The following is a 25530-nucleotide window of genomic DNA, read 5'->3' on the forward strand; positions in this document are numbered from 1 at the left end:
AATATTGCATGTATATTACATTTTCTTCTGAATGATTTTAGTAGCTTTCAGGTCACTGAGACACCGAAATGTAATGCCGCTATTCCAAAGTGCTAAGTTTCTAACTCGTATTCAGGGGATCTCAATCTCCCATATAGGAAATGACTCATTTATTTTTAATCTAGAGTGGAAAGACTTTGTACTGGGAGTCCACCAGCCATGTGATATCACTTCCCCGACTCAGTTTGCTGGTCTCAAAAAAACCAGATTTTTTTGACTGGATGATCTCTAAAGTCCTTTTCAGCTCTGATATTCTTTTATTCTGTGATTCATTATATTATTTTATGGATAAGCATCCAAGTAGTTTACTTTTTTTTTTTTTTTTTGCTTCTCTCTCAATAGCCTTCTTAAAAATGAAAAAGCATGTGGTTCTACCTTTGCAAACTCTCATGTCTTGTCCCTAATAGAAAAGTGAAGCAAATTAAGAAATGTGTATGTTGTTTTTCTTACCACTGTTTCAAAAACATGTGAAATTACTGTGTGGCATAGAAGCTTTCCTCATTTTAAGCTCTCTTACTGATAACACCTAAAGTAAATCACTGCTTCTTCTAGTGCAGCACAAATCCCAGATCCTATTGTGGCTATTTTCTGGGTATCTTTAGCTCATGTAGAGATGAATTCTGTATATATTCTGTCAAATGTAGATTTAGAAATTTCATCTTAGCATTCTGATGCTTCTAAACCCTCTTTAATTGTAACTAGTTAAGAGTAACTTTCTTTTCAAAAAACTAGGTTTATTTATTAAATTTGTGAATAAAAATGCATTCCATTCCTTTTAATTTCATAGCTTCCTTGTAAGGTTTGATTTCTTTGTTGATTATAGGTTTGTTCCAATTAAATGATCAACAACTTTTCCACAAAGAATACTTTTTGATTAATGTCAATTTTTATCTCTTAAAAGGATCCTTCCCGGCCATTGGGGTGGAAACGTTTTGCCCCAGCTTCCTGAGGGCGGGGTTTTTAAATAGCCTCCAGGCCCCGCATCCAGTGCCAGGGAGAGGATCTTTGCCCCCCAGGATTCCTGCTGGTAGGTATTTCAGGTGAATTTTTCTGCCACCATATACAGCAGTAGGACTGTGCTTACAATTGACAGAACAATACAGAAATGAATATTTCTAAAATATATTGTTGAAGAGAAATGCAAGTGACTTTTTAAAATGCAGGAACCACATTTGTGATACCTAATGCTCTGAAAATAATATAAAGGAAGTAGAAGAAGGATCTGTAAACTGAGCACCCAATCAGCATAGTGCTGCCTCTTCTAGGAAAGTTTTGTCATAAATAAAAACTAGAGACCAGGTCCCAAATTTGTAACTCAAGAATAAAACAGGGATGAATTTAAGCCACTTTACCACTTGGAACTGGCTAGAAAACAGAATTTAAAACTGAGTGTTACTAACTGAAAAAGTAATTTTATATCTGAGTAAGTTTACAGAGATTTAAAGTTCCATTTCACTAAAGAAAAATTATTTGAGAAAAGACCAGAAAGTAGCAAATTTGGAAGAAATTTTTGAGAAAGAAAATTAACATGCAGTTTTCCCTAAAAATATCAATCTGACCAAAGCCATATTTTATCAATGAGGAAAAACACAATAAAGGATATTGAGCATTTTAAAATGAAATTGCAAAGTTTAGTAAATCACTTTGTATATTATTCTTGGTATTATTATAATCATAAATTATTTTACTCTTGTCATTTTGTAAATATCCAGCTGTCTTCCTCCCTGGTACCTGAGGCATGCAAATCCAGTTTATATTTTATATGTGTTTAGCAAGATGGAATTAGGATATTGATTCTTGGAGTTTTTATCATAATTCTTGTGTTTCTTATCACAGTTAATATTTATGCTACAAATTGTGGTAATGACACCAATATTTTCAGGAGGGCTGGCCCAGACAGCAGAATAATGGAAACATTTGAAAAACTAAGGAATACAATGGAAACAAAATCCCATCATGCACATTTCTTGTTTTTCTTAGAAAAATTATTCCATCAAAGCCTAAAATTATTACACTGACATTTTTTCTTTTGCCTTTCAGTTACCCTTGCTTACTTAGTTATAACATACAAAAAGTAACAACCATAAATATGCTTTAGTGTCATTTGGTTTTATCGTTGGATAATTACTAAAGTGGTTGCAGACTTTGTAGCCGGCAATGCCACTGATAAGTAGGAACCAAAATTATATGATATAAAAACTAGCAATTTTAATTCTAATGAGTGTTATGCCACCTTTTTTCTCCCTAGGAGAAAAAAAATGGTATCAGTTGCACACGAATTTTATTGTTGGTGGTAGTAGTGATGGTCGTGTTGCAAAAAAATGGAAATAAAAATCTATATAAACTGAGCTCTCAGAGTTAACTGCAAATATAAAAATACAGCATTCATGTCTATTAATATTTCAGTGACTGGAATTGAAGAGATGAACAGACGATTTGTAGTTTAATGACAAACTTAACTCTTAACGACAAATCTTGGTAGATTTAGGTATATTTGGCAGAAATGACATTACAAATCAGTAGTGACTTGAATTATTCAACATCACTGGTAAAAATGACAGCCCTTGTCATTTAGCCACTGAGCCTGATAGAAGTAAGATGGTGTTTCTATAACACAGACACAAAACAACTTTCCCGAGAGGGATCTAAAAGAACATCTAGCGCCCTCTTCTTCTAGGCTTTAAGCCAGATTTGCCTCCAACCTTCATGGGAAAGAAAACCCAGTTCAGTTTCCATGACTTAAATACAAATCAGGTGTAAAGCAATTGCTTCATAAAAAATGTATAGATCTAAACTTGTTCCCTCAAACTGAAATTAACTCAACTCACTTTTTCTGGCTTATATCACTTTGATAAGTGATCCCTGTACACTTTCTCTGGTACTTTTCAGTAATCACTGCTATGATTTCTAAGGTGATTTTTATCCTCTTCCATTCAACTATAGCTTATTTCCCAAGAATTCTCTTTATATTTTGTATGAAGAGGAATGAAGCAATGATATGAAAAGTTTTTATTATTTCATATTAAAAAAAAAAAGAACCCTAAAGTATTTCTTTGCCACCTAATAGCTGAGTGACTCTTCAGGGTTAGGACATCAATTTGAGAGCAGAAAGCACTTCCTTCCTTGACCTGTATCATGATACCTTAAAAAGCTGGCCAAAGGTTGATGTCTACTGGGCAGAAATTAATTTGCTTTCTACCAATTGTTTATATGTTACAGTACTTTTAGGATCTCATAAGACATTTGCTATGTCATTCAAGGAATCACAAAATCTGTTCTAATGATGGTGCTAATTTAGTTCCCAGTTACTTCCTTAATCAAATTTAAATGAGATACATGATTATGTCTTATATAAAATAGTTTCTTTGCATTCATGTCACACTGTGCTATCAAGGAGCAATATTTTTGCAGTATGTATTTTTACACTAACTGCAATAATAAGAGAATCACTGAATCATGGGAACCAGAAAGCAGACAAGCCTGAAATCAGTATTTATGTAATGGTTGTCAATTATTTATATGACCTTTTACATTTCTAGAAAGGTCATAGTAAAGGGTTATTATTCTTAGTTTCAAATAGAGAAAAATACCAGGAAGTAATTGGCTGAAAGTTGAATAGCAAGTATATTCATATATTTATTGCAATGCTTTTCAAATAGTAGTCATCCAATGTAGGAAAATCTCGGGAGAGAGAAGGCAGGAAGAGTGGGGAGGGGAGCTGAGAGAAGCAAAGAGGATGGAGAAAGAAAGGAGAAATTAGAAAGACATAAGTGAAATTATATTTTTTGAATCAAACTCTTCTCCATTGTATTCTTCCCTATTAAATTCTACCTCCTTGAAAAGAATTAATGTCCCTCTTGGAAATATGTTATCAGGTATATACCCTAAAATAAGCTTGCTCTCTTTGCTCCATCTAGTTATTTCTTTGATTTATTTCTATAATCAAAGAGTATTTGAAAGTGGGTAGAACATTTTATATACCATAGAGTATTGATTATACATAGGGTCATAGACTGATGACTTATCTTATGACACCTTTGCCTTTACACATTTAGTGGCTTATATGCTTACCATAAACAAAGAAAATCAGAGTAATAAAGGCACTGAGAAACAATTATGCACTGATAATGATGGTGTAATAATATATGGAAGTTGCACTGGTCCAGTCTTCCCTGTTACTTCACAGCAATAACTATCTGACATCATGTGATATCTTACATTTACATAAGATCCAAACATTACAATGTGTCTTGAAAACTAGACTTATTTATAAAATATAAAGGCATATTCATTATACTCAGAAAGTAACATCTTAGGATGAGTATGATTAGATCAAAAATTCTACCTTACATTTTTCTAGCAGTTTTCTGTCAGTTGTGGAAGACTTCATAATATTTTTCATTACTGAAGTAATTCATATGTATAGATTAGATTCTAGGCCAAACTCAGATATATGCCTTAAACTAAGAAGCTTTTTCAGTTATAAGCAAAGCCTACAAAGGAGAAAACATAGGAAACCGGCAGCATGTGGGATATAGAAATAGATAAATTCTAAAAATAAAAATCAGTGTTGAAGGTCTTCCTAATACTTCCTTTGTGGTTAGTCTTGGAAGCTCTTTAATTGTTGAGGGGATGTTCTTCTGAAGCACCATCTTGGTTTGTCTACCTATGCTTTAAATATCATGCTATATATAAAACACCTCTTTTGACATTTTTACCTGAGCTGCTCTCTGTTGCATGCCATGTGTTAGGTTCAAGGTAAATGGCAAAGATGGCGTAAATAGCTCTCTTCACCTTCTTGCTTTGTCAATTTTGTGAGACTTCCTCACTGCTTATTTTGAATCAGTTTAAAAATAAATGTGAACACATGGGGACTCAAAAATCAGATTTGCAATTACTAGGTATATGATTATTTAATAGTCATGTTTAATATTGTTTATTTATTTTTACCTTAGCAAAGAGATTTGAATGAGCCTTATACTCAAATAGGCAGACTTTTTCATATCCTCACTACTGTCCCCCTGACTAGTAATGTTAAGATATGAATTCACAATCCAGTTTTCTATAAACCAGTAACAGATCCAACTAGGCCATTTCTATAGCAAAGGAGTTACAGTGCTAAGCCAATATTAAAATGTCTTCAAAGTCTATTAACAATGATTATCAGTATTTTCCTTTCCATATTTCATGTGAAATCCTATCTGATATGGAGTCTGGGCAAATATTGCATGAACTATTATCCAGTCAAAAAATTTTTTTATTGAGAAGGCATATAGTTTAGATATTAGAAATAAGCCAGGAAAAATAAATAAGGTTGAAGCTGCAGAGAATCTAGGATCTAGTGAGCATAATATTATCATATCTTGATGCATATAGAGGACTGCAGAAAAGCAATAATGCAAATACATTAGATAGCTAGTGGGAAGCGGCCGCATAGCACAGGGAGATCAGCTTGGTGCTTTGTGACCGCCTGGAGGGGTGGGATAGGGAGGGTGGGAGGGAGGGAGACGCAAGAGGGAAGAGATATGGGAACATATGTATATGTATAGCTGGTTCACTTTGTTATAAAGCAGAAACTAACACACCGTTGTAAAGCAATTATACTCCAATAAAGATGTAAAAAAATAAATAAGTAAAAAGACTGGATGGCAGACTTTGAAGGAATATACAATGAGTTAAGGAAAACTCACATGAACTCAGTTTGCCAAGGGAAATCAACAGTGGAAAAGTATATACCTTTTAAATACAATCAAACTGCAGTTCAGAAAAATCAAAGTAAACCATTTCATTTCTTTGTATGTTCAGGCATCCTAAAAGAAAAGTCAGTAACTTTGTTTTCAATCTACAATTGGGCGTTTCAAAATTAATCACTTTTGACAGCATTTCTGCTTGCTAAAGTTCTCCTGAGGATAATTATTCTTTTTAGATTTTTCTGTAGTATATATGGCAATTTGCTTTATTTTATCTTTAACAAATACTGTTGTAATAAATATACATAAAAGATAAGATTTTGGTTTACTTTTTAAGTAAGAGGTCTTCAGGGAAAAAAAAAGACTCTTCTTTGATTGAAGGGTGTATATTTTATATATTTCTGCAGCTGAAATTGTTGCCAATTACCCTGAATAAGATGTGTGTAAATGAGTGTTTTTGTGTGTACCTGCTTAAACCAAAAGCTAATTATAATAAGAATAGGATAAACTGGATTAAATGTGCGAAGTAAGGTCCTGAATAAATGATTCAAAATGTAAGCTGTGGTGAAAAGAGAAACCTTCATCTCAATTCTTAACTCCTGGTTTCTTTATTCCTTGCCATTTGTGTGATTTCAAGCCCCAGTAAGCCCTACCCGATACTCATCTGCACAGTTGTGTCTCCTGGAGAACTCTTCTTGAAAGTTTGTTCAGCTGCAGACTTCAGAAGGAAATCCTGTAAACTGCAACTATTTGAAAACTAGGGTAGGGACTCTGAAGCAGGGTCAGACAGGAACACAAGATTATTCTATTTCAGGCCTGTGGAAAGACATAGAGAAGAGACGGTCACTGATAAAATGACAAAGGGAACATACCCAGCCAACAGAAGCACAAGGAAGGTGACATGAGTGACTGTATTTCTAGTTATACACCCATAAACAACCCCCTTCAAGTATTTGCAACACTATTGTTGCTATGTTAAAGTTACTTAAAAACCCTTTGGGGCATATATTGGTAGATTCCAAAACCAGTGCAAGAAGGGCTAGCCGGATAACATTAAGATTGTGTTCAGTCTGCTTCCTCTGTTGCTTAAAAGTCAGTGAATTCCAAAGAGCATGCGTGTCATCTTTTGGTTCTTCGGCTTACTTGAGGAGAAATACACAAGAGGTTAGAAAAGAATTAAAACCTAAATTTAAGACAACTTGAAGATACCATTTGGAAAAAGAAAAGTCAGGATGGGAACACATACAAAATGAAGGTGTAATTTGAACCTTCAAGTATCATTCAGTTTATAAAAACTTTAATCAGTTGCAGGGTCTATGAGTTTAAGGGCTCCTATGGACCGACGGTCATGATGTTGTGGTACAGGTCATAGACTCAGATTCCTTACGGATTATACTTTGTTTCTTGGCCAAAAATAACATAGACTCTCCTTTCCAAGAAAATGGACATATGATCATATAAATAAATGTTTGCATACAATTTCAGGAGATCTCTGGACACCCTGAAGTCCATCAATGAAGAATTTCAAATTATTAAAAACTCAGTGTTCTATATATAAAGTTATGTTTTAAGACATCGTGAACAGCAGCATCTTTATGTAAGACTGATAGTGCATTTAAAAGAAAAAAGGAAACAAAGCAGCAGGATGCATTTGATATCAAGCTCCCGAACATTTACAGAGAATTTCTATTTGTTTCCTACCAGAAAGACATGAAAAATCTTAAAAGAGCCTTTAAGTAATCTCCAGATTCTTTTTACTAGTTCTTTTTACTTTCCTATTTTCAGATTCCATAAATAGTTTTAGCCTTTGACTTTCGCTCTTCTTTCTTATTAGCATAAATGTTTCTTATATCTAAAGATCATTTCAGTAAGTTTGAATCTTAAAAATCCAGGCTTTATATATATGACAATTTAAATTCTCAGTTGAGAACATATATCTACCCGCTAGGGACGTTCATGTTTTATTATTACAAATTATACCATCTATTTTCGTCCTATTCAAAGAAACTATCAACACTTTCAAAAGATTCATCCGGGAGCCATTGTCTTCTCCCAAAGAAAAATTCAGAGAAACTTTACACAGCTTGCTAAAGCTTAGTCTCCATGTGAGTCAGTATTTAATCTTTGTGTTGGTTGGAAGTGTTGTGTTGGTGTGTTTTCACCTTACTGGAAAACATGATAAGAAACTGAGCTGCTTAAATGCCTCTTGCTCTTTCATAGGGCAGCATGCTTGCCCTTCTGGGCTGCTGGGCCACTTAAGAACGTAAGAAAGGTGGGGAAAGACCATACCTGTTGTAAAACACATCTCATCTCAGCATTCATTCTTTTGCATTGTAAGACAAAGCACAGTGGAAGTTGCCCTGTGGCACAATGTTAACTTTTCATAGTTCTATTCACAGAGGTCTTACAGAAAGTGTATTTAGCAAAATTGAACATTAACAAAAAAGTTAAATCCTTTGTAAGAATTGCAGAAAAGATTCAAAAATAAGTAGTAACTTTCCTGGGGGGCAGGGAAAAGAAGTTGGTAGTTTAATTTACATCATATGTATGATTCATTTAACAATGTTTTCTCCATTATAATTAAAATCTCACCATAAATAACCTATGCAGTTAGGATTAAATATATCTTGTCCAGAGGTTTGTTTGATTTTTAAATCTTCTGTTGGTTTTCTTTTGATTAGTGAATAATACAAAAGACCAAAAGGCTGAATATTTGATCATTTATATAATCACAACACACTTTTGAAGCCAGAAGTAAAGCACAACATTTGAAACACTACTGGAAAATATGACACTTTCTTCCCAAAGCTTCAGGACTCTTTCTGAAAACATTCCTTTGTATAGGAAACTTAAGATCATTATCATAAACTGATGTTTAAGCGATGGGGAAAGCAAAATCTAAAGGCTATTCCAGCAAGTTTCCTTAGCACACATTTCCTGTTTATATAGATTATCATAAGGCTTTATGGAGCTTTAAAATCCTAGAACTTCTCAAGGACAAAACAACTTTGGCAGCAACACAATGCCCAGTCCGTAATGGCTTTCCCAGATGTGTTTCTAAGATGAGGCACAGAGATTTGGGATAATGCTTCATGTACTCTAAATTACTAATGGAGACCCAAGTATTATCTGGGGATATGACAAGATGGACAAGCGTTCAGACTCTGGAGCCAGATTGCCTGGCTTCGAGCCCTGGTTCTGCCAATTGCCCAGTGTGTATCCTTGGACAAGTTCCTTAAACTCGCAGTACATCCGTAATCTTATCTGTTAAATTGAACTAGTGACTATACTCACCACAGGGGTTGGTGTGAGGATTAAATGAGTTAACGCATGTAAAGCCCTTAGAACAATGTCTGGCACACTGAGAAACTTATTTTTTAAGTCAGTTATTATTATATATGTGCTGATTTAGATGTAGTATCTATTTTTTAATTACCCACACAAAAATTTTTCACAGAAACCAAGAACAAAAGCGGCATAAAATTATTTATTTGACATGCAGTTTAATGTGGTTTTGAAAAACTTAGCACATATTTCCTGTTTCATGTTTATGTTTTGAACATTTCAGAGTATTTCAAGTCATGAGAATTCTCTGATATGTTCATTATTCATTGCTACCTAGTGGTAATTAAACTATAGATTATTGTATAATCAATTATTTCTTTCATAATAACTGGAAATCTAAATGTCATAAATCAACTAATTTCAGTGCATGTGCTTTTAATTTGAGCATTATCACATATTACTTTTATACATGTGGATGTAATAAAAAAATCAAGAAAGCCATTCTTAAAAACTCATATGTTATTAAAATTTTGCAATATGGTTAGTGTCTTATGTTGAAAACCACAGTCTAACATCAGGCATCTTTGGCAGTAACTTTCATTGCCAACAAGACACTTGTAGTTAAAGAGAAATCTTTTTGCCCATATGTAATTTCCAGTAGAAAAAGTGCAGTACTGAATATTACTGAAGTTAATTGATACAGACGGTATGCCACTGCTTTCTGGAACTGTCAGGAAAATTATGTTTCATTTCTTTAGCCTCACATCTTAGATTTACTCTAAAACAAATCTAGAAGTGCCACTGTTTTCATAAATGCAAATCAACCCTCCTAATTTCTGCTCAGCTGTTTTATCACAGAATAAAATAATTTATTCTTCAGCATTAATCCAAGGTTATTTGGCTCACTTCTGAATTTAAGAAGCAAAATAAAGAAATTAAGAGAAAGCATGGAACCAAATTAACAATAATTATTATATAGATTTAGGGGTTTCAAATAGTTCTAAGGGTAAAATCAATTCCAGAGTAATCTAAGGTATATTGGTAGAGGTCCAAATTTGTAAATAGAGTACAGAAGACACAAGATGACTTTTTAGATAGGAATAAGAATCTACTTCCTACAGAAGCTATTTCTAAGAAACTCTATATTGTAGTATGGTATTTAAAGTAAGAAAATACCCGTTTTGATTATTTTACTCTAGGAGAAACCATCTTGTTCTTTAAAGCGACTTCAAACCTGTCGATTTCAGGTGTAAAGAATTTAAGTGGACCTTTGAGACAGTCAGGAAAATTCCTAAATATATTGATCTTAGTCATTTTCAGTAATGAACCTTCTTCACTCTGAAAAACAATTCTTAGCTTAGGATTCAACATCTAGTCAGTAAGGTAAGATATAATACTCACATTTACTCATTCGTTCTTTAAGCTGTTATTGGGTGGTTTGATGTTTATAGTATCAGGTACTATTCTCTGTGTTGTAAACTCATTATCTCATTTAATCCCACACCTCACTCAATGGAGAAGGTGGATTAACCTCCTCCACAGTGACTTATTCTATCTCATGAGATGGAGGAGGTATTATTATTATGTAAAAATATACAAATATACAAATGAGGAATGTATATAGTGTACAAATGAGGAGACTGAAGCAGTGAGGTAAGTGAGTTATGAAAGGTCACTTGCCCCAAGTGGAAGAGTCTTCAATAGCATGCGACCTGACTCTAATCCCACATCTTCTAACTGCACTGTGCTGAGCACACAAGGTGTAAGATAGTAAACCGTACCAATTTGCCTGGGACACAAGGATTTCAGTGATAAAACTGGGAATTAACTGTATCATATAAAACATGTAAATAGCAGTTATTTTTACTTTGCCATAAGATATAAAAGAATCTTTATGTCAATGCCAAAGTACAATAAAATATGGAAATGATCCATTTTTATAAAACTATTTTTTCTACATAGTGAACAATTGTAATACGAAGGGGGAAGCAGATAACTACTCCCAAAAGGGAAAGAAAGTGAAGGTACACCAACATTTTTGAGCGGCAACTATTGCCAGACTCTGTGTCAATTATACGTTTTTTCATCTACTCCTTTGAAAAATCACATATAGTATGTAATATTATCCTCATTTTATAGATGCAGAAACTGAAAGAGCTAAAATAACTTGCCCAAGATCATGCAGGTAGCATAGCTAGAATTGGAATTGTTTTTTTCCTCAAAACCATATATTTTATACTACAAGTAATTTAGGATTAAAGTCTATTGATTTGCCATTCTGTTATTTCAGTAACTCTGCTCTAGGGCTAGAATTATCCTTAGAAAACATCTTTATTTGTGTGTTCCTTCTGGCATTCCAGTCAAAAAAAATTAAGTTGAGTACCTCCTCTGTGCCTCACTCTGTGCTATATGTAGCTAGTGAACTTACAGAGAAGAATTAAGCACCAGTCCTGACCTCAGCAGCATTTTAGAGTAGAAGGCAGACACCTTTGTAGTTAGTATCAATGCCATACCTAATAAGTGTTATACAATTGTTTAAGATGTAAATGGAAGAAAAAGTAAACCATCAAAGTCATCCTAAAACAAAAAGTGATTCACGGGAAAGTTGACCGTGGAGATGGTATTTAAGTTCTTTATTTTATTTGTAAGTATATGATTTTACCAAATGAAGAGAGTGAGAAGGCAGTCTTCCAAAGAGAAGAGGAAGGTCCAAGTAAAGTCGTACTTAGGGAATTCTGAGTCCCCTAGAGAATTTGAAAAACAGGAGGTGGGGAACTGGGGCTGTAAAAGATGACATGGAAACAAAGGTAGAGGAAAGATTGTGAAGGAATGTAATTGCCAAGTAGTTTAGACCTTAATCCTGAAGAAAACAATACAATATGTAAAGCAGTCTTTAAAGGAGGGATGAGACATTAGTCCTTTATAGTAATTGTTTACTTATTTCTATTCCCCTTTCCACTATACACTCCATGAGAGCAGGATCTTGTATTGATTGAGGATGTTTCTTCAGAAACCAGAAGAGTACTTGATGCATAGTAGGCATTTAAATATGTATATCTGCTGTATCACTGAATGTTTAAAATAATGATTATACAAGCATTAGCAGGTACAACCAGTAAATGATTATTGTAATACGTCAAGAGAAAACAAAGGGAGAATGTGGACAGTGATAATAGGTTTTGTATAGAATCAGCACCACTTAACAACTTATGGACTAATAAGGGTTTGATTAAGTGGGAAATCCAATATTACAATAGGGTTTCATACCTGGGTAATTAGATGGATGGTGGTGTCTTAACCAAAACAGAAATAGAGGAGGAAAAGAAGTTTCAAGGGAAATCTTTTTAAGTTTGTATTTGAATTCACTGAGAATAAGATTCATTTGGGACATGATCTGATAATCATCAGGCAACAGTGTTAAGAGGAAAACAATCCTCCAATTTTACTTCTTGTGAATAAAAATAATTATTTAATATATAAATTTGTTCAAATTTGTGTCATCCATATCTCTTGAATGCCTTAGAGGGATAAGAAAACTATTTCATTTATTATGAAATCCATTTGAGATTATAATTATAATTCACTATCAGTACAGCAGAAACAGGGAGTAGAAATAAATTAAATAACTGGCTCAAAAAGTCCTGAATTACAACTTGGGAGGAAGAAAATACAGGCAACCTGTCAATTCAAATTATTGCCATAAATTTCATTACCTATTAGACAAAATATAGACGTGTTATAACATTAAATAAACTAGATTGATTTAAATCTGTGATAGAGTTTGGGGGTTGTTGAGATTTGTTTGGGTTCTTGATATTACTGACTACACATTAGAAATTGCCAAACTGATACAAAACACTACATCCAGCACAAACTCATTACTTACGTGAAAATGTTGAATCTGTAATCTCCTTTCAGAGTCTTCTCTGAGGCCAAAAAAAGGTGGGCACTGTATCACTCACAAAATATTTTCCCCAGAATTTCCCTGGAACATTTAAAGAATACCTCTCTTTTGTTTCCTTTAACAACAACACAAGAATAGCTTTATCATTATCTGTTTTCTCAATACCTATATCAAAATCATCGTAAGTATTGAGAAGATGCAAATTTGAAAAAGATTCATTTGTTAATAGTCTATAAAAGTCTCAGTTAAAGAAAATTATTGTTCTCTATAACAGGAAAAGATGATATGGCATTTTGTGATTCATTGTATTCAGAATATAAGTGATTTCTTATCGAATCTTGATTCTAATGCAGTTTAAAATATCCATAACAATATCTGGGCTATTCATGAAGGAAAACCAAAGAACTTCACTTTTCGTGTGACTTGTAAAAGTATTTCTGAAGATCTCTTCAACTGATGAGGCTTCTAAGAAAGATCTGGGGATTTTGAGACTTGACTAACATTTAAGAATCCGGGAGCTTGTCCATTGACTCCAGTACAATGCAAAGACTAGGCTAATCCTGTGACGTGAGGCACTTAGGGTAACTGGCTAAAACTGTAAAAATGGAAATAAGCTGAAATATTTTGAAAATATAAAAAAAAGAGAATCACAACCAAATGTATTTTCTAAGAGCAAAAGTATAATATATAATTTTTACATATTTAAAAATAACACAGAAAAAGCACTGTTACCAATGGACTTCTCACACCTAACCACATATTTGAAGAATATCACCCTAACTTTCATAATTTTCCTCATGCCTATCTACTTTCTTGATTATAAAATGTAATCATGGACTGTAAGCTTGTAATCTTCACAGTGTATCTAACTTCCCTGTAGAAAACAACTAGGAAGCAAATTACAGGTTAGATACCAGCGATATTCCAAAAAAAAAAACTCCTTAGTTTAATAACACTTGCTTTCAAATGATGCTACTGAACAAAATACAAAAGACTCAGAGCTCAGGTGTGAAACTTTTAATTTACAAGAAACCGGGGGAGTCTTCCTTTGACTCTTTACTATCTTTAATGAGAAGATGAAACTTGTCACTGATGAATTTTAAGATTGTATAAAGTATCTCCCAAAGAGGTACAGATAGCACTAATTTCAAAGTACTTTGTATTCACATAGATTAGAATCTTGCTGAAGTACTTCAGTGTTACTCTGTTAGGAATTGTGAAACTGATGAGAAAAATCAACTTGTTTCTATGAAGCACCTACTCTGCTCAGCTCTATAGGAGATGACCTTGAGAAACCCAGTGAATGGGGATACAAAGCATCTGCGGGAAGATGAGGGAAAAAAACAGCCTAATACAAAACCAGGCACACATTTCATAATGCAGACAGTAGATGTGATGGGAGTGCAACCATAGGAAATGGCTGTGGGAGACTTTCATGGAGGAGGTGCAGTGTATAAATTCTAGGGAGATGTGAGTGTGATTAGGGAAAGAAGCAAGTTGCGAGATAATCCTGGCAGGGGAATACCAAAAGGAAAGGCAGAAGGAGATAGGATTGAGTAAGTATAGGTGATACTGACAGTTGATGAAGCAGTAGATGATAAGGTTAGTTAGAAGAGAAGAGGTCCATCACTGGAGAGGATTGCCTAACAGCATGGGCCGCACAGTTCTGATCTATAAATCATGTCTGAGAGGCACCTTTGGCATAAAGGTTAAGAGCTTAAACTCTGAGACAGACTGCTTGATAGCCACTTAGTAGCCATTTGATTTGGGGCAAGTAATTTAATTTACTGTGCCTCAATTTCTCTACCTGTGTAACAGGGATAATAATAGTATTCCTAGGGAATGTCAGAGTTTTTTTTTTAATATATTTTTATTTATTTTAAAATATATTTTTAGAAAACTAGATATGTTTCTCTGACATCAATGGTCAAGATAGATTGAAAAGGTGTGATTATGAAAGAACCTGGGCAGTCATCGTAATAACCCAAATTTTCCCCTTAACATCCATAATCCATTATCATTCAGACTGGAATAGTGGACTCATAATTTTTAGTTTTCCCTACCTTGCTAACCAAGCATTTGCATCAAGCTCCTGTCTGCAAGCTCTCTGAAACCCATGGCCAAATAAAAGATTTCATGACAAACTTTCAGATTTAAAACCCGGATCTTCTAGATCCCTGCCTACAGTAGTGCTGACAGTTCCTTTGACCTCAATATTTTCTGATATAGTTTTTTTTTTATCTGTATTTGGGTGAAATTAATGACTTTTAGGAACATTATAGAAATCTGCCAAAATGGAAAACTTCTTTGGGTTCTAATTCTATGCATGATAAATTGGGAACTTTATTGCTACATTTAACCTTTACCACATCTTTCTTTAAAATACAGATTCAAATGTAAAATCTAGCATTTGCAGACATTGTACTAATTTGTTCCAGTCACCCTTTGTAACCCTCAAGGCTTTGGGTTCATAAAAGGGACATGAATTACAATATGAGATCTAATATTTCCGTCACTGGTACACATAATTTCTTTCCGGATCTTCTTTGTGCTCATGAGGAAAAACTCTGTGCACAATGCAGATTGAATTGCTAAAAATTCCAATGAGAAGCGAGAAATATAGAAGTAAAAAGTAAATATGTCATACATGTTTATTTCAGGTAAATATCATTTTCCCTCCCTAAAATGACTTTATCTTTTAAACTCGGGCAATTGAGCAGAACAAATAGATTCTTTTCTTTGAAACAAATCAGTTACTTATGTCAAATATTCTATCTAATAGAGGTGTATTGGGAACTGTAACAATTGCAAATAGATATGATAAAAAAGAAATAAATGATGTTCAGTTTCTGATTTTAGCTTCTGCACTAGACTATGAAATCAGAAGTTACTTATTTTTCATGTACTGCCATCATTGTTCTGTTGATCTAATCTATGTCCAATAAAGAGATGATCAAGAACTACTACAGGTCCCACCAACTTTGTAGCATTCATCAATCTACTGACGTTTTTCTACTTAAAAGCCCTTAAAAGTAGACTATGACTGATGGTTTATAATTTCTTAAAGAGAATTCATGAATTTCTCCTTTCTGCTTTGCCTTAGGAATATTTCAGAAATGCCCAGTCTAATGTAATTCAGCCATAATAACTGCATCCCTGGAGGAGACGTACCACATCTGCCAAAGCAGCTATAGTAACTGCTTAAACCCTGACTTTAGCTTGTTGATTGCCTTTTAAGGAAAAGCTCAGGACAAAAAGAACATAATCTGAACAAGTGATTGCAGGGCTTTAGAAAAGGAAGTGCTTAATTACTTAGTAATTCATATTGTAATTCATGTTCTTTTTATGAACTCAAAGGAAATAATGCTATAAAGAAACGGAGAAATGTGTATGTTTAATGTGTTTATAGAAGCGTGTTGGAAAATGAAGTTCCTATTAATAAAATACAAATAATTTAGCTGCCACAGCTGGAAATCTCTAACTGCAGCACATATTTCTGTAATTGCTGTAATTCTTATGTGTTCTCTTGCTCTCTTTGCAGGCAGACCAGTAATGATTGTGGTGGAATATATGGAGAATGGATCGCTAGACTCCTTTTTACGGGTGAGGTGTTCTTTTCTGATGGCATTTAAATAAGCTGTTCTGAGTTCTATATTTAAAACATTTATCATAAATTAATTTTTGCATAATGTTATTCATGGATTTTTCCATGAAGAATAGCAGGATTTTCTCTAGGGTGTGTTTCTCTCATACTGTGATACATTAGAGTGTTACTAAGAGGATGGGGGGAATATATACACATGAGAATATAATTGATTTCTCCTATAAATTCACTTGCCTTATTAATATATACATATTTTCAAATGATGTTATAAAGAAAGAGATTAAATGAAATTCAGTAGCTTCACATAGCCTGTGTGAAGCAACTGAGTTTCATTTTGCTTTATCACATTTAACTACTTAGTAGGATATTTTATGCATTATCTATAATGCTGCACCCTTTAAATTGATGTATATTTACCAATAATGACTCAAGTTCATATCAGAAAATGGATTTTATCAGCTTTGTCCTTCTTAAGTTTGTTGGCTGACTATTTAGAAAACAAAAAGAGAAAGAATGAAACTCTGGCTGAGATTTGTTTTAGAACAAAAATTTTTAAAGCACTCTTTTTAAGTGACTTATCCTTGAAAGTATGGTATATACAAGAATCATTTGTTTTATATAGTGGTACAGAATAACACAGCTGAGAAGTTACCATGAAGTTATAATTCAAATGTGTTTATAATATTTTTAACATTTAAAAAGCCAATGTATGCTACAAAAATATTCATTGATATTGGAAAAAACAGAAATATTAGAAAAGTCACTAGAGTATTTTGCATCCCCAGCAGAGGTCACATATGTGCATGTCACTGTATTCCTTAATATATATTTACCTACAGAGACATAGCCAATTTTCTTACCTATAAAATGACTGGACTTTTGCTATTTGAAATGTGTTATATGTTTTTCTTCATTTTTTATGGGAATAAACAATCTCAAGCATTCTTTCTTCACTTCATTTTTTGCTCAGTGTTATTTGGACAAGTTCTGTGTGCATCTTACCTCTCTCCCTTGATCTCATTTTCGTTTATTTTTCTTGGTCCCATGCCCTCTTCTTCCAACTGCTCTCAATATTAGCAGTGATAATATATTTATACTGTGACTGGACTTGATGTCCAGATTCAATGCCAGAAGCTGAATTCAGCAAAATTGTCGAGTTATTATCAAGCAGTACTCTTCACAGAATGCATACCCTCAACCAAGTATGCTCTTTAAGGCAAAATGAAATTCATAGGTGTTTAGGGATGTGAACTATTTGTTCTTTTCTGTAGCCATTCTCAGAATGTTATTTTATAGCTTGTATCCATTTCTCCTGTAAATGTGCTAAATTACTTTAGGATAAATTTTTAGGACCACCTATAGTACTTGAAATGCATATATACTTATGCCCTTCCATTATGTTTATCCAGAAACTAATTTTTATCAGATACATATCAAAATGACTTATTATCTAATGGCGCTTCAGATAGGATTTTTTAATCTACTATATCCTAGAGCTGAATATAATGGCAAATAATGTAACAGACACTCATTTAAATTGCTGCTGAAAAATGGGTCAAATGACTGCCGCGAGCAAATTAGGAGAGAAATGTTAGCTTCAGATATACTTTTTATCCTGCTGAATCATCAATCAATTAAAACATGTTATAAAGAAAAGATAATATAAGTAAAATATTTACTTAAAAACATCCTACTACATGTTTATAAGTGGTATGTTTCATGATCTAAGATTTAAAAACTAATATTTTTCAGCTCTTATGCACCACGTAGGTTAGACACAATACAATCTGGGAAAGAATAAATGTTCAAATAATCGTGGCTACCACTACTAATACTATGAGAATCTTAACATATATTATCTCAGTTCGTCTTGGCTCTGCCACTTACTGGCTGTGTGACCTTGAACAAGTGACTAACTTCTCTGTGCCTCTGTTTATTCATCTATAAAGTGGGAATATTAACTGTATCCACCTCATACAATTGTTATAAGGATTGAGTTGATTATTATAAAGCATATAGAATAATGGCTGACACATTGTAAAGGGTGGAGTGAGGATTGAAACTCAAGTCTCTGAATGCAAAAGCCATGTTCTCATACACTTTGAATTCTTTTTATTAAATTACTTATGACTTCTTATAAGTCCACTACCATCTTCCCATGGGGTCTTGGGTCCCCTCCTCACATAGAATTTCTATTAAAATAAAAATCATATGAATGGGATAAAAAAACATAGGGCCAATACTCCCTTTTTACTCTTCTATAGGATTCTTACTTTCTTTGTAATCATATCTCTTATATCCCAGAAGCTCAAAGTGCTTTATAAACTTTAGGTCAATAGCAGATATTCAACTCCCCACGGCAAGCAGAAATAAAATATATAAATATATATATCCCACAAATTCTGAAAAGCGAAGTCATTTTTCAAACTACTGCTTCAGAATTTGATAATCGCAGCTTCTGTTAGCACAGAGAGGAGGAAGTGGCTAAGTGCACGGCACAGTAGGGGAGCCATCCATGGCTCATTAATAGCGTTCTGTGCTTACTGGAGCTGGAAAAGATTTCCCTTGGTCTCCCACACCACTTGAAAATCACTTCAATTCACTGTTCTATATGACAGAGTGGTAGCAAACAACGTACAAGATTACAATCTAGTGCCAGCAGCAGTGGCTGGCTGGCTGTGATATTGCACCAAATTCATAAATCTATTGTTTGGATCCTTGCGGACATTCCTCCAGATATATATTAGCAGGGAGAGTGTGGCGTGGTTAAGTAAGTATGTGTGTGTGTAAGTGTGTATGTGTGTGTATATGTGCACGTACGTGTGGAAAAAGGGAGTGGGTAGGTACATAAGTATGTATGTGTTTTAAGTTTTAAAATAAAATGCAACCTGACTTAGCAAGCGGAGCATCAGCCTAACTGCACAGAAGATATGACCTCACTGATATACAGGTTTTCCTAACTTTTCCAAGGAAATACACTAGTGTGAATGAATGCAGTCTTGACCATTATCCCTGTACAGTCTCTCTCCATCTATACATATGGATTTCATAAACACTTTTTGTGGCGGCACTTACCTGGCAACTGCTTATCCCTAAATCTTTGGGCCTCCATTTTTATAACAATATTAACTAGCAATCCAAATAAAAATAGTTATAAATTACTTTAAAAATTCGAGATATCATGTGTCAAGCACAAACAATTTATTCCTGTATTTTATAACATTTGTTGAATGTGGATTTGTTTATTATATCACAAAACTCAGTTATACAAAAATACACCACCACTGGTTTCAGTTCAAGAGGGTATATTGTGTTCAGCATCCTGCTCCCATCTCAAAACCTTTTTTTTTTTTTTTTTTTTTTTGCGGTACGTGGGCCTCTCACTGTTGTGGCCTCTCCCGTTGCGGAGCACGGGCTCCGGACGCGCAGGCTCAGCGGCCATGGCTCACGGGCCTAGCCGCTCCGCGGCATGTGGGATCTTCCCGGACCGGGGCACGAACCCGTGTCCCCTGCATCAGCAGGCGGACTCCCAACCACTGCGCCACCAGGGAAGCCCTCTAAACCTTTGACATAAGAGAAAAAGATATACATACATTACTTATAAAGCACAATCACATAAGCAAGTGAGAAAGTGTCATCCAGAAATAATAACAAGAAAAACATTGGAGAAATTAATAAAGACAAAAAGCAAACAGAATCAGATTGTGTAAGGAAACTGCCAACAGAATCAGATTGAGTAAGGAAACCATAGCCAAAAACACACTCAGGAAAGGATGTTTGAGAGCAAGAGGAATATGTGGAAGGTAGTGCTACCAACTGAAATAAAGATACAGAGGAGGAAAAGGATGGGCTAGTCATTGGAAGAAGATGATGAGTTTAATTTGGGTCTTGTTACCTTTGAGATGCCTATGGAACATGTGGTGAAAGTGTCCAGACAAAATTAGAAAGATATATCTGAAACACAACAGGAAAATCTTGACTAAAGTTAAAGATTTGGGAGTCAGTAGAATAAAAGTGGTTATTAAACCCAAACCATGATATTTTCCAGGAAGAAATGTTAGACAAAGGAAAGGAGTTGAACAAGGTTGGAACTCTGTGGCATACCAACCTGAGGAAGCAGCACGGATGGCATCTCCATCCATGAGAGGTGAAAAGACAAGCAAGGGGGGAGAGGAGGCCATGGCATCCCAAACCTAAGAGAACAGAGCCTTTCAGGCAGGAGCAAACAAGCAGTTGTATTAAATGCAGCAGAGAAATTCTGGAAGACAGAGACTATGACATCTATATGATATCTATGACTAAGGCAGAGACTAGACATCTATGGCATTTGACACTTTCTTAAGTGGCCCTCCAAGATCTCAACAAGAGCAGTTTTAATGGGTTGGGCCCAGGCAGAAGCCAGACTGTAGAGGGCAAAATGAGACTAAAATATAAATAGAATTGGCAGGTGGAGACCAATTTTTAGGGGAAAAGTGGGTGAGATGGCAAGGCAAGAGATAAATCAGATGCTAGTAGACCAAAAGAAAAATCAAGGGCATTTTTTAAGATAGAAAATAATTTAGACAATTTATACACTGAGGGCTAGGAAATCAAAGAAAATACTGTTAAACTGGTAAGGCAAAATATCTCAGGAGATGGGAAGGTACAAAATCAAGGACCCTGGTGAAGGATTAACTTTGAGTAGCAGAAGCCTCCACATTTTCCAAGACTTGAAGGAGCTGTGTGTTGTGGATCTAGAGGGATTTATGAGGAACATGCATTAAATTTAAGAAAATGATACCTCATGCTATTGTATTTCTATGCAAAGTAGGAAGAAAGTTTATGTGGGAGTTTGAGGACAAATCTTCATTGAAGGTCAATGCTTAGAGTAATTGCTGAAGTTGAAAAGATAAATTGCTGATGAGAAAAAAAAACAGCAAAAAAAACAGGACCATCAGAATCAGGTTCTACTCCAAGAACACAGAGTTTTCAGGACCCCTGCAAGGGTAACCAGCTAAAAATCTTTACCAAGGCTTTTAATGATATGCAATGTAAGTGGCCAGGGAGAGGATCTTCTGGACTGCTGGCCCAATGATTTGTATTTGTTACAGGCACTCTTCCTCCACTCCTGCCAGTCCCCATCTTTGGTCCTAGAGAAAACAAAATGATTAACTAGTTCTGCTGACTTCCAGGTGATGCTAGAGAACGTGAGTGTTTTGGCAGTGGTGTGCATACTTCTGTGATTTCCTAGAGGAACAACTGACCGCTCCCCTCCCCTCCGCAATGTAAGTCTGGAGATAAAAGAGGCTATTGTTTGTAGAACAGGTACAATAGAACAAGAGTACTACAAGGGAATTGGGATGGTAGTTCAAGTAAGCAACCAGTGAAGCCAGGTTAGACAAAGGAGGCAATAAAGAGGCCGAAATAAAGAGGCCATTAGGCCGTTATGGACTGGAAGTCTTTATTAGGTAGAAGAGCAAGTATAGCTGTGTATGAAGGTGGGAGAGCTAAGGAAAAGAACATGGCCAGAAAGTGAGATATGGGCAGTGGTTTGTTAGAGCGAGATCATACCAGCTTGTAAGAGATGATGATTAAATAGTCAGAAATTTGGGGAGCTGGTTGTTAAATAGGTAGTCGCTTGAAATTGGCCACGATGGGAGTATTTACACCACAGAAATTGGCAAATGCTACACATCAGAACTTGTTTGCTTTATTTTTCTTCAGAGAGTCAGTTTACCAACACCTTAGATTGACATTTAAGATTTCTGAAGTGAGGTAATTTCGGGGATGACAATTTCCATGTGTGGTCTAGGAGTCAGTAGCTAAAGTAAAAACAAAGATGAGTATCTTTAACTAACTAATGTAGCTAACATTTTTGTGTGCTCTCTCTGAGTCAGGCATTATTCCAATCCCATGCCTTAAGTATGGTAAGCACTAGGTAAGCACCTAATGCCTACAACCACATTGTGAGGTAGGTGTTACTATTATCCCCTCTTTACCAATGAGGAAACTGATGCAAAGCAAATTAGGTAACTGGCCCAGTGTTAAACGGCTGATAAATCATTCATCATTCATTTATTTTTTGCACAAATATGTGTTGACCAACTATAGTAGGCCAGGCACTATTCTGGAGCTTGGAATACAGAAGCAATCAAAATAGAAATTAAAAATCTGGTGGGAAGAGAAGTAAAGAATTCAACAAAATATGTGGTACATCAGATAGTAGAGAAGAATAAAACGGGAGAAGTAGAAGTGGAAGTGAGATTGGGTTTCGAGGTTGAGTAGACAGGGAAGGTCTCACTGAAAAGTGGCATGTGAGTAAAGATGGGAAGCAGGTGAGGGAACAAACCAAGTGGGTACGAGGGGGAAAAGAATCCAGAGAGTAAAAACAGAAAGTGCCAGGGCCCTGAGGTGGGAGCATTTTACACCTGTAGAACAACAAAGTAAGTCTTTATGCTCAATGACTATATGCTTGTTTTTCCTAGGTCAGTGCTAAGTCATGCCTATTATCTCTTCATAATTATTAATAATGACCCTTTTACTCTGCAGTAGGGATGATAAAATATAGCAGTCACCCTATCATTATGGCTAGAACGGAGTATGCATGGGGAAGGACATTAGGAGCTGAAGTCAGAGAGTGGATGGAGGCAGAAAGGGGATCAAATCTTAGAGGGAAATGGTCCTCAACCTTGGCTGCACATTATAATCGTTCAATTTAGAGAGCTTTTAACAATCCCAGGTTCCAGACTGCACCCCAGATGAATTAAAGCAGAATTTCTTGGGCTGGGACATATGCATCAATATTTATTAAAAGTTCCCTCATTTGAGTCCAATATGCATCCAGGCTGGAAAACCACTGAGATAGGATCTTGTAGGCCACTGAAATGACTTTGAATTTTCTCTGGGTAAGACAGAAAGCCATTGTAGGGTTTGGAGGAGAGGCACAACATAATCTGGTTATGTTTTAAAAGGATTGCTCTGGTTGTTGTATTGAGAGGAGGCTATAGTGAGGTACAGATGGATGCAGGGAAATCAGGAGGCTTTTGCAATAATCCAGGTAAGGAGATGATGGTGGCTTAGATTAGGATAGTTGCAGTTGAGCTGATGGAAAATGGTAGATTCTGTGATGTATTTTGAACATAGAGCCAATGGGATTTGCTGGGGGTTTGGATAAAACATTTAAGCAAAAGAGAATATTCAAGGATGCCTGGCATCCACAAAACAAGGTCAAGAATAGGCAATAACTACTTCCTATAGTCATTGTGACTTTATTGTAGTGAATAGCTAATAGACCTAAAACTTCTAGATAATGTCTGGCACATATTAGGTCTCCATAATGTTATCTATTATTATTATAATATATTTCAGAAGATGTCACTAAGAGGTTTTTTTTCCGTACGCGAGCCTCTCACTGTTGTGGCCTCTCCTGTTGTGGAGCACAGGCTCCGGACGCGCAGGCTCAGCAGCCATGGATCACGGGCCTAGCTGCTCCGCCGCAGCATGTGGGATCCTCCCGGACCGTGGCACAAACCCGTGTCCCCTGCATCGGCAGGCGGACTCTCAACCACTGCGCCACCAGGGAAGCCCTAAGAGTTTTTTGTTTTTTTTTCAGATTTCTACATGAATCCTTTATTTTTTAAATTTTTTTTAACATCTTTATTGGGGTATAATTGCTTTACAATGGTGTGTTAGTTTCTGCTTTTTAACAAAGTGAATCAGTTATACATATGTTCCCATATATCTTCCCTCTTGCGTCTCCCTCCCTCCCACCCTCCCTATTCCACCCCTCCAGGCGGTCACAAAGCACCGAGCTGATATCCCTGTGCCATGCGGCTGCTTCCCACTAGCTATCTACCTTACGTTTGTGTGTATACGTCCATGACTCTTTCTCGCCCTGTCACAGCTCACCCTTCCCCCTCCCCATATCCTCAAGTCCGTTCTCCAGTAGGTCTGTGTCTTTATTCCTGTCTTACCCCTAGGTTCTTCATGACACATTTTTTTTCTTCTTAAATTCCATATATATGTGTTTCCATACGGTATTTATCTTTTTCTTTCTGACTTACTTCACTCTGTACGACAGACTCTAGGTCTATTCACCTCATTACAAATAGCTCAATTTCGTTTCTTTTTATGGTTGAGTAATATTTCATTGTATATATGTGCCACATCTTCTTTATCCATTCATCCTATGATGGGCACTTAGGTTGTTTCCATCTCCGGGCTATTGTAAATAGAGCTGCAATGAATATTTTGGTACATGACTCTTTTTGAATTATGGTTTTCTCAGGGTATATGCCCAGTAGTGGGATTGCTGGGTCATATGGTACTTCTATTTGTAGTTTTTTAAGGAACCTCCATACTGTTCTCCATAGTGGCTGTACCAATTCACATTCCCACCAGCAGTGCAAGAGTGTTCCCTTTTCTCCACACCCTCTCCAGCATTTATTGTTTCTAGATGTTTTGATGATAGCCATTCTGACTGGTGTGAGATGATATCTCATTGTAGTTTTGATTTGCATTTCTCTTTGGAGAAATGTATATTTAGGTCTTCTGCCCATTTTTGGATTGGGTTGTTTGTTTTTTTGTTATTGAGCTGCATGTGCTGCTTGTAAATTTTGGAAATTAATCCTTTGTCAGTTGCTTCATTTGCAAATATTTTCTCCCATTCTGACGGTTGTCTTTTGGTCTTGTTTATGGTTTCCTTTGCTGTGCAAAAGCTTTGAAGTTTCATTAGGTCCCATTTGTTTATTTTTGTTTTTATTTCCATTACTCTATGAGGTGGGTCAGAAAGGATCTTGCTGTGATTTATGTCATAGAGTGTTCTGCCTATGTTTTCCTCTAAGAGTTTGATAGTTTCTGGGCTTACATTTCGGTCTTTAATCCATTTTGAGCTTATTTTTCTGTATGGTGTTAGGGAGTGATCTAATCTCATACTTTTACATGTATCTATCCAGTTTTCCCAGCACCACTTATTGAAGAGGCTGTGCTTTTTCCACTGTACATTCCTGCCACCTTTATCAAAGATAAGG

The 25530-nt window shown here is 35.4% G+C and overlaps 1 protein-coding gene across 4 annotated transcripts in view; it reads left to right on the forward strand.

Moving 5' to 3' along the window:
- Window positions 1-25530, forward strand: part of EPHA6 (EPH receptor A6) — a gene marked incomplete at its 5' end in the record, with an annotated part of 855070 nt that overhangs the window by 690522 nt on the left and 139018 nt on the right. For all 4 annotated transcript variants that reach the window (XM_082840129.1, XM_082840131.1, XM_082840130.1 and 1 more), the window contains 2 exons: window positions 941-1070; window positions 16464-16521. In XM_082840129.1, coding sequence (XP_082696255.1) covers window positions 941-1070; window positions 16464-16521 — 188 coding nt within the window. The remainder of the gene's footprint in view (window positions 1-940; window positions 1071-16463; window positions 16522-25530) is intronic.

The sequence above is a fragment of the Leucopleurus acutus genome (assembly GCF_964270905.1).
Source record: "Leucopleurus acutus genome assembly, chromosome: 5".
Lineage (NCBI taxonomy): Eukaryota > Metazoa > Chordata > Mammalia > Artiodactyla > Delphinidae > Leucopleurus > Leucopleurus acutus.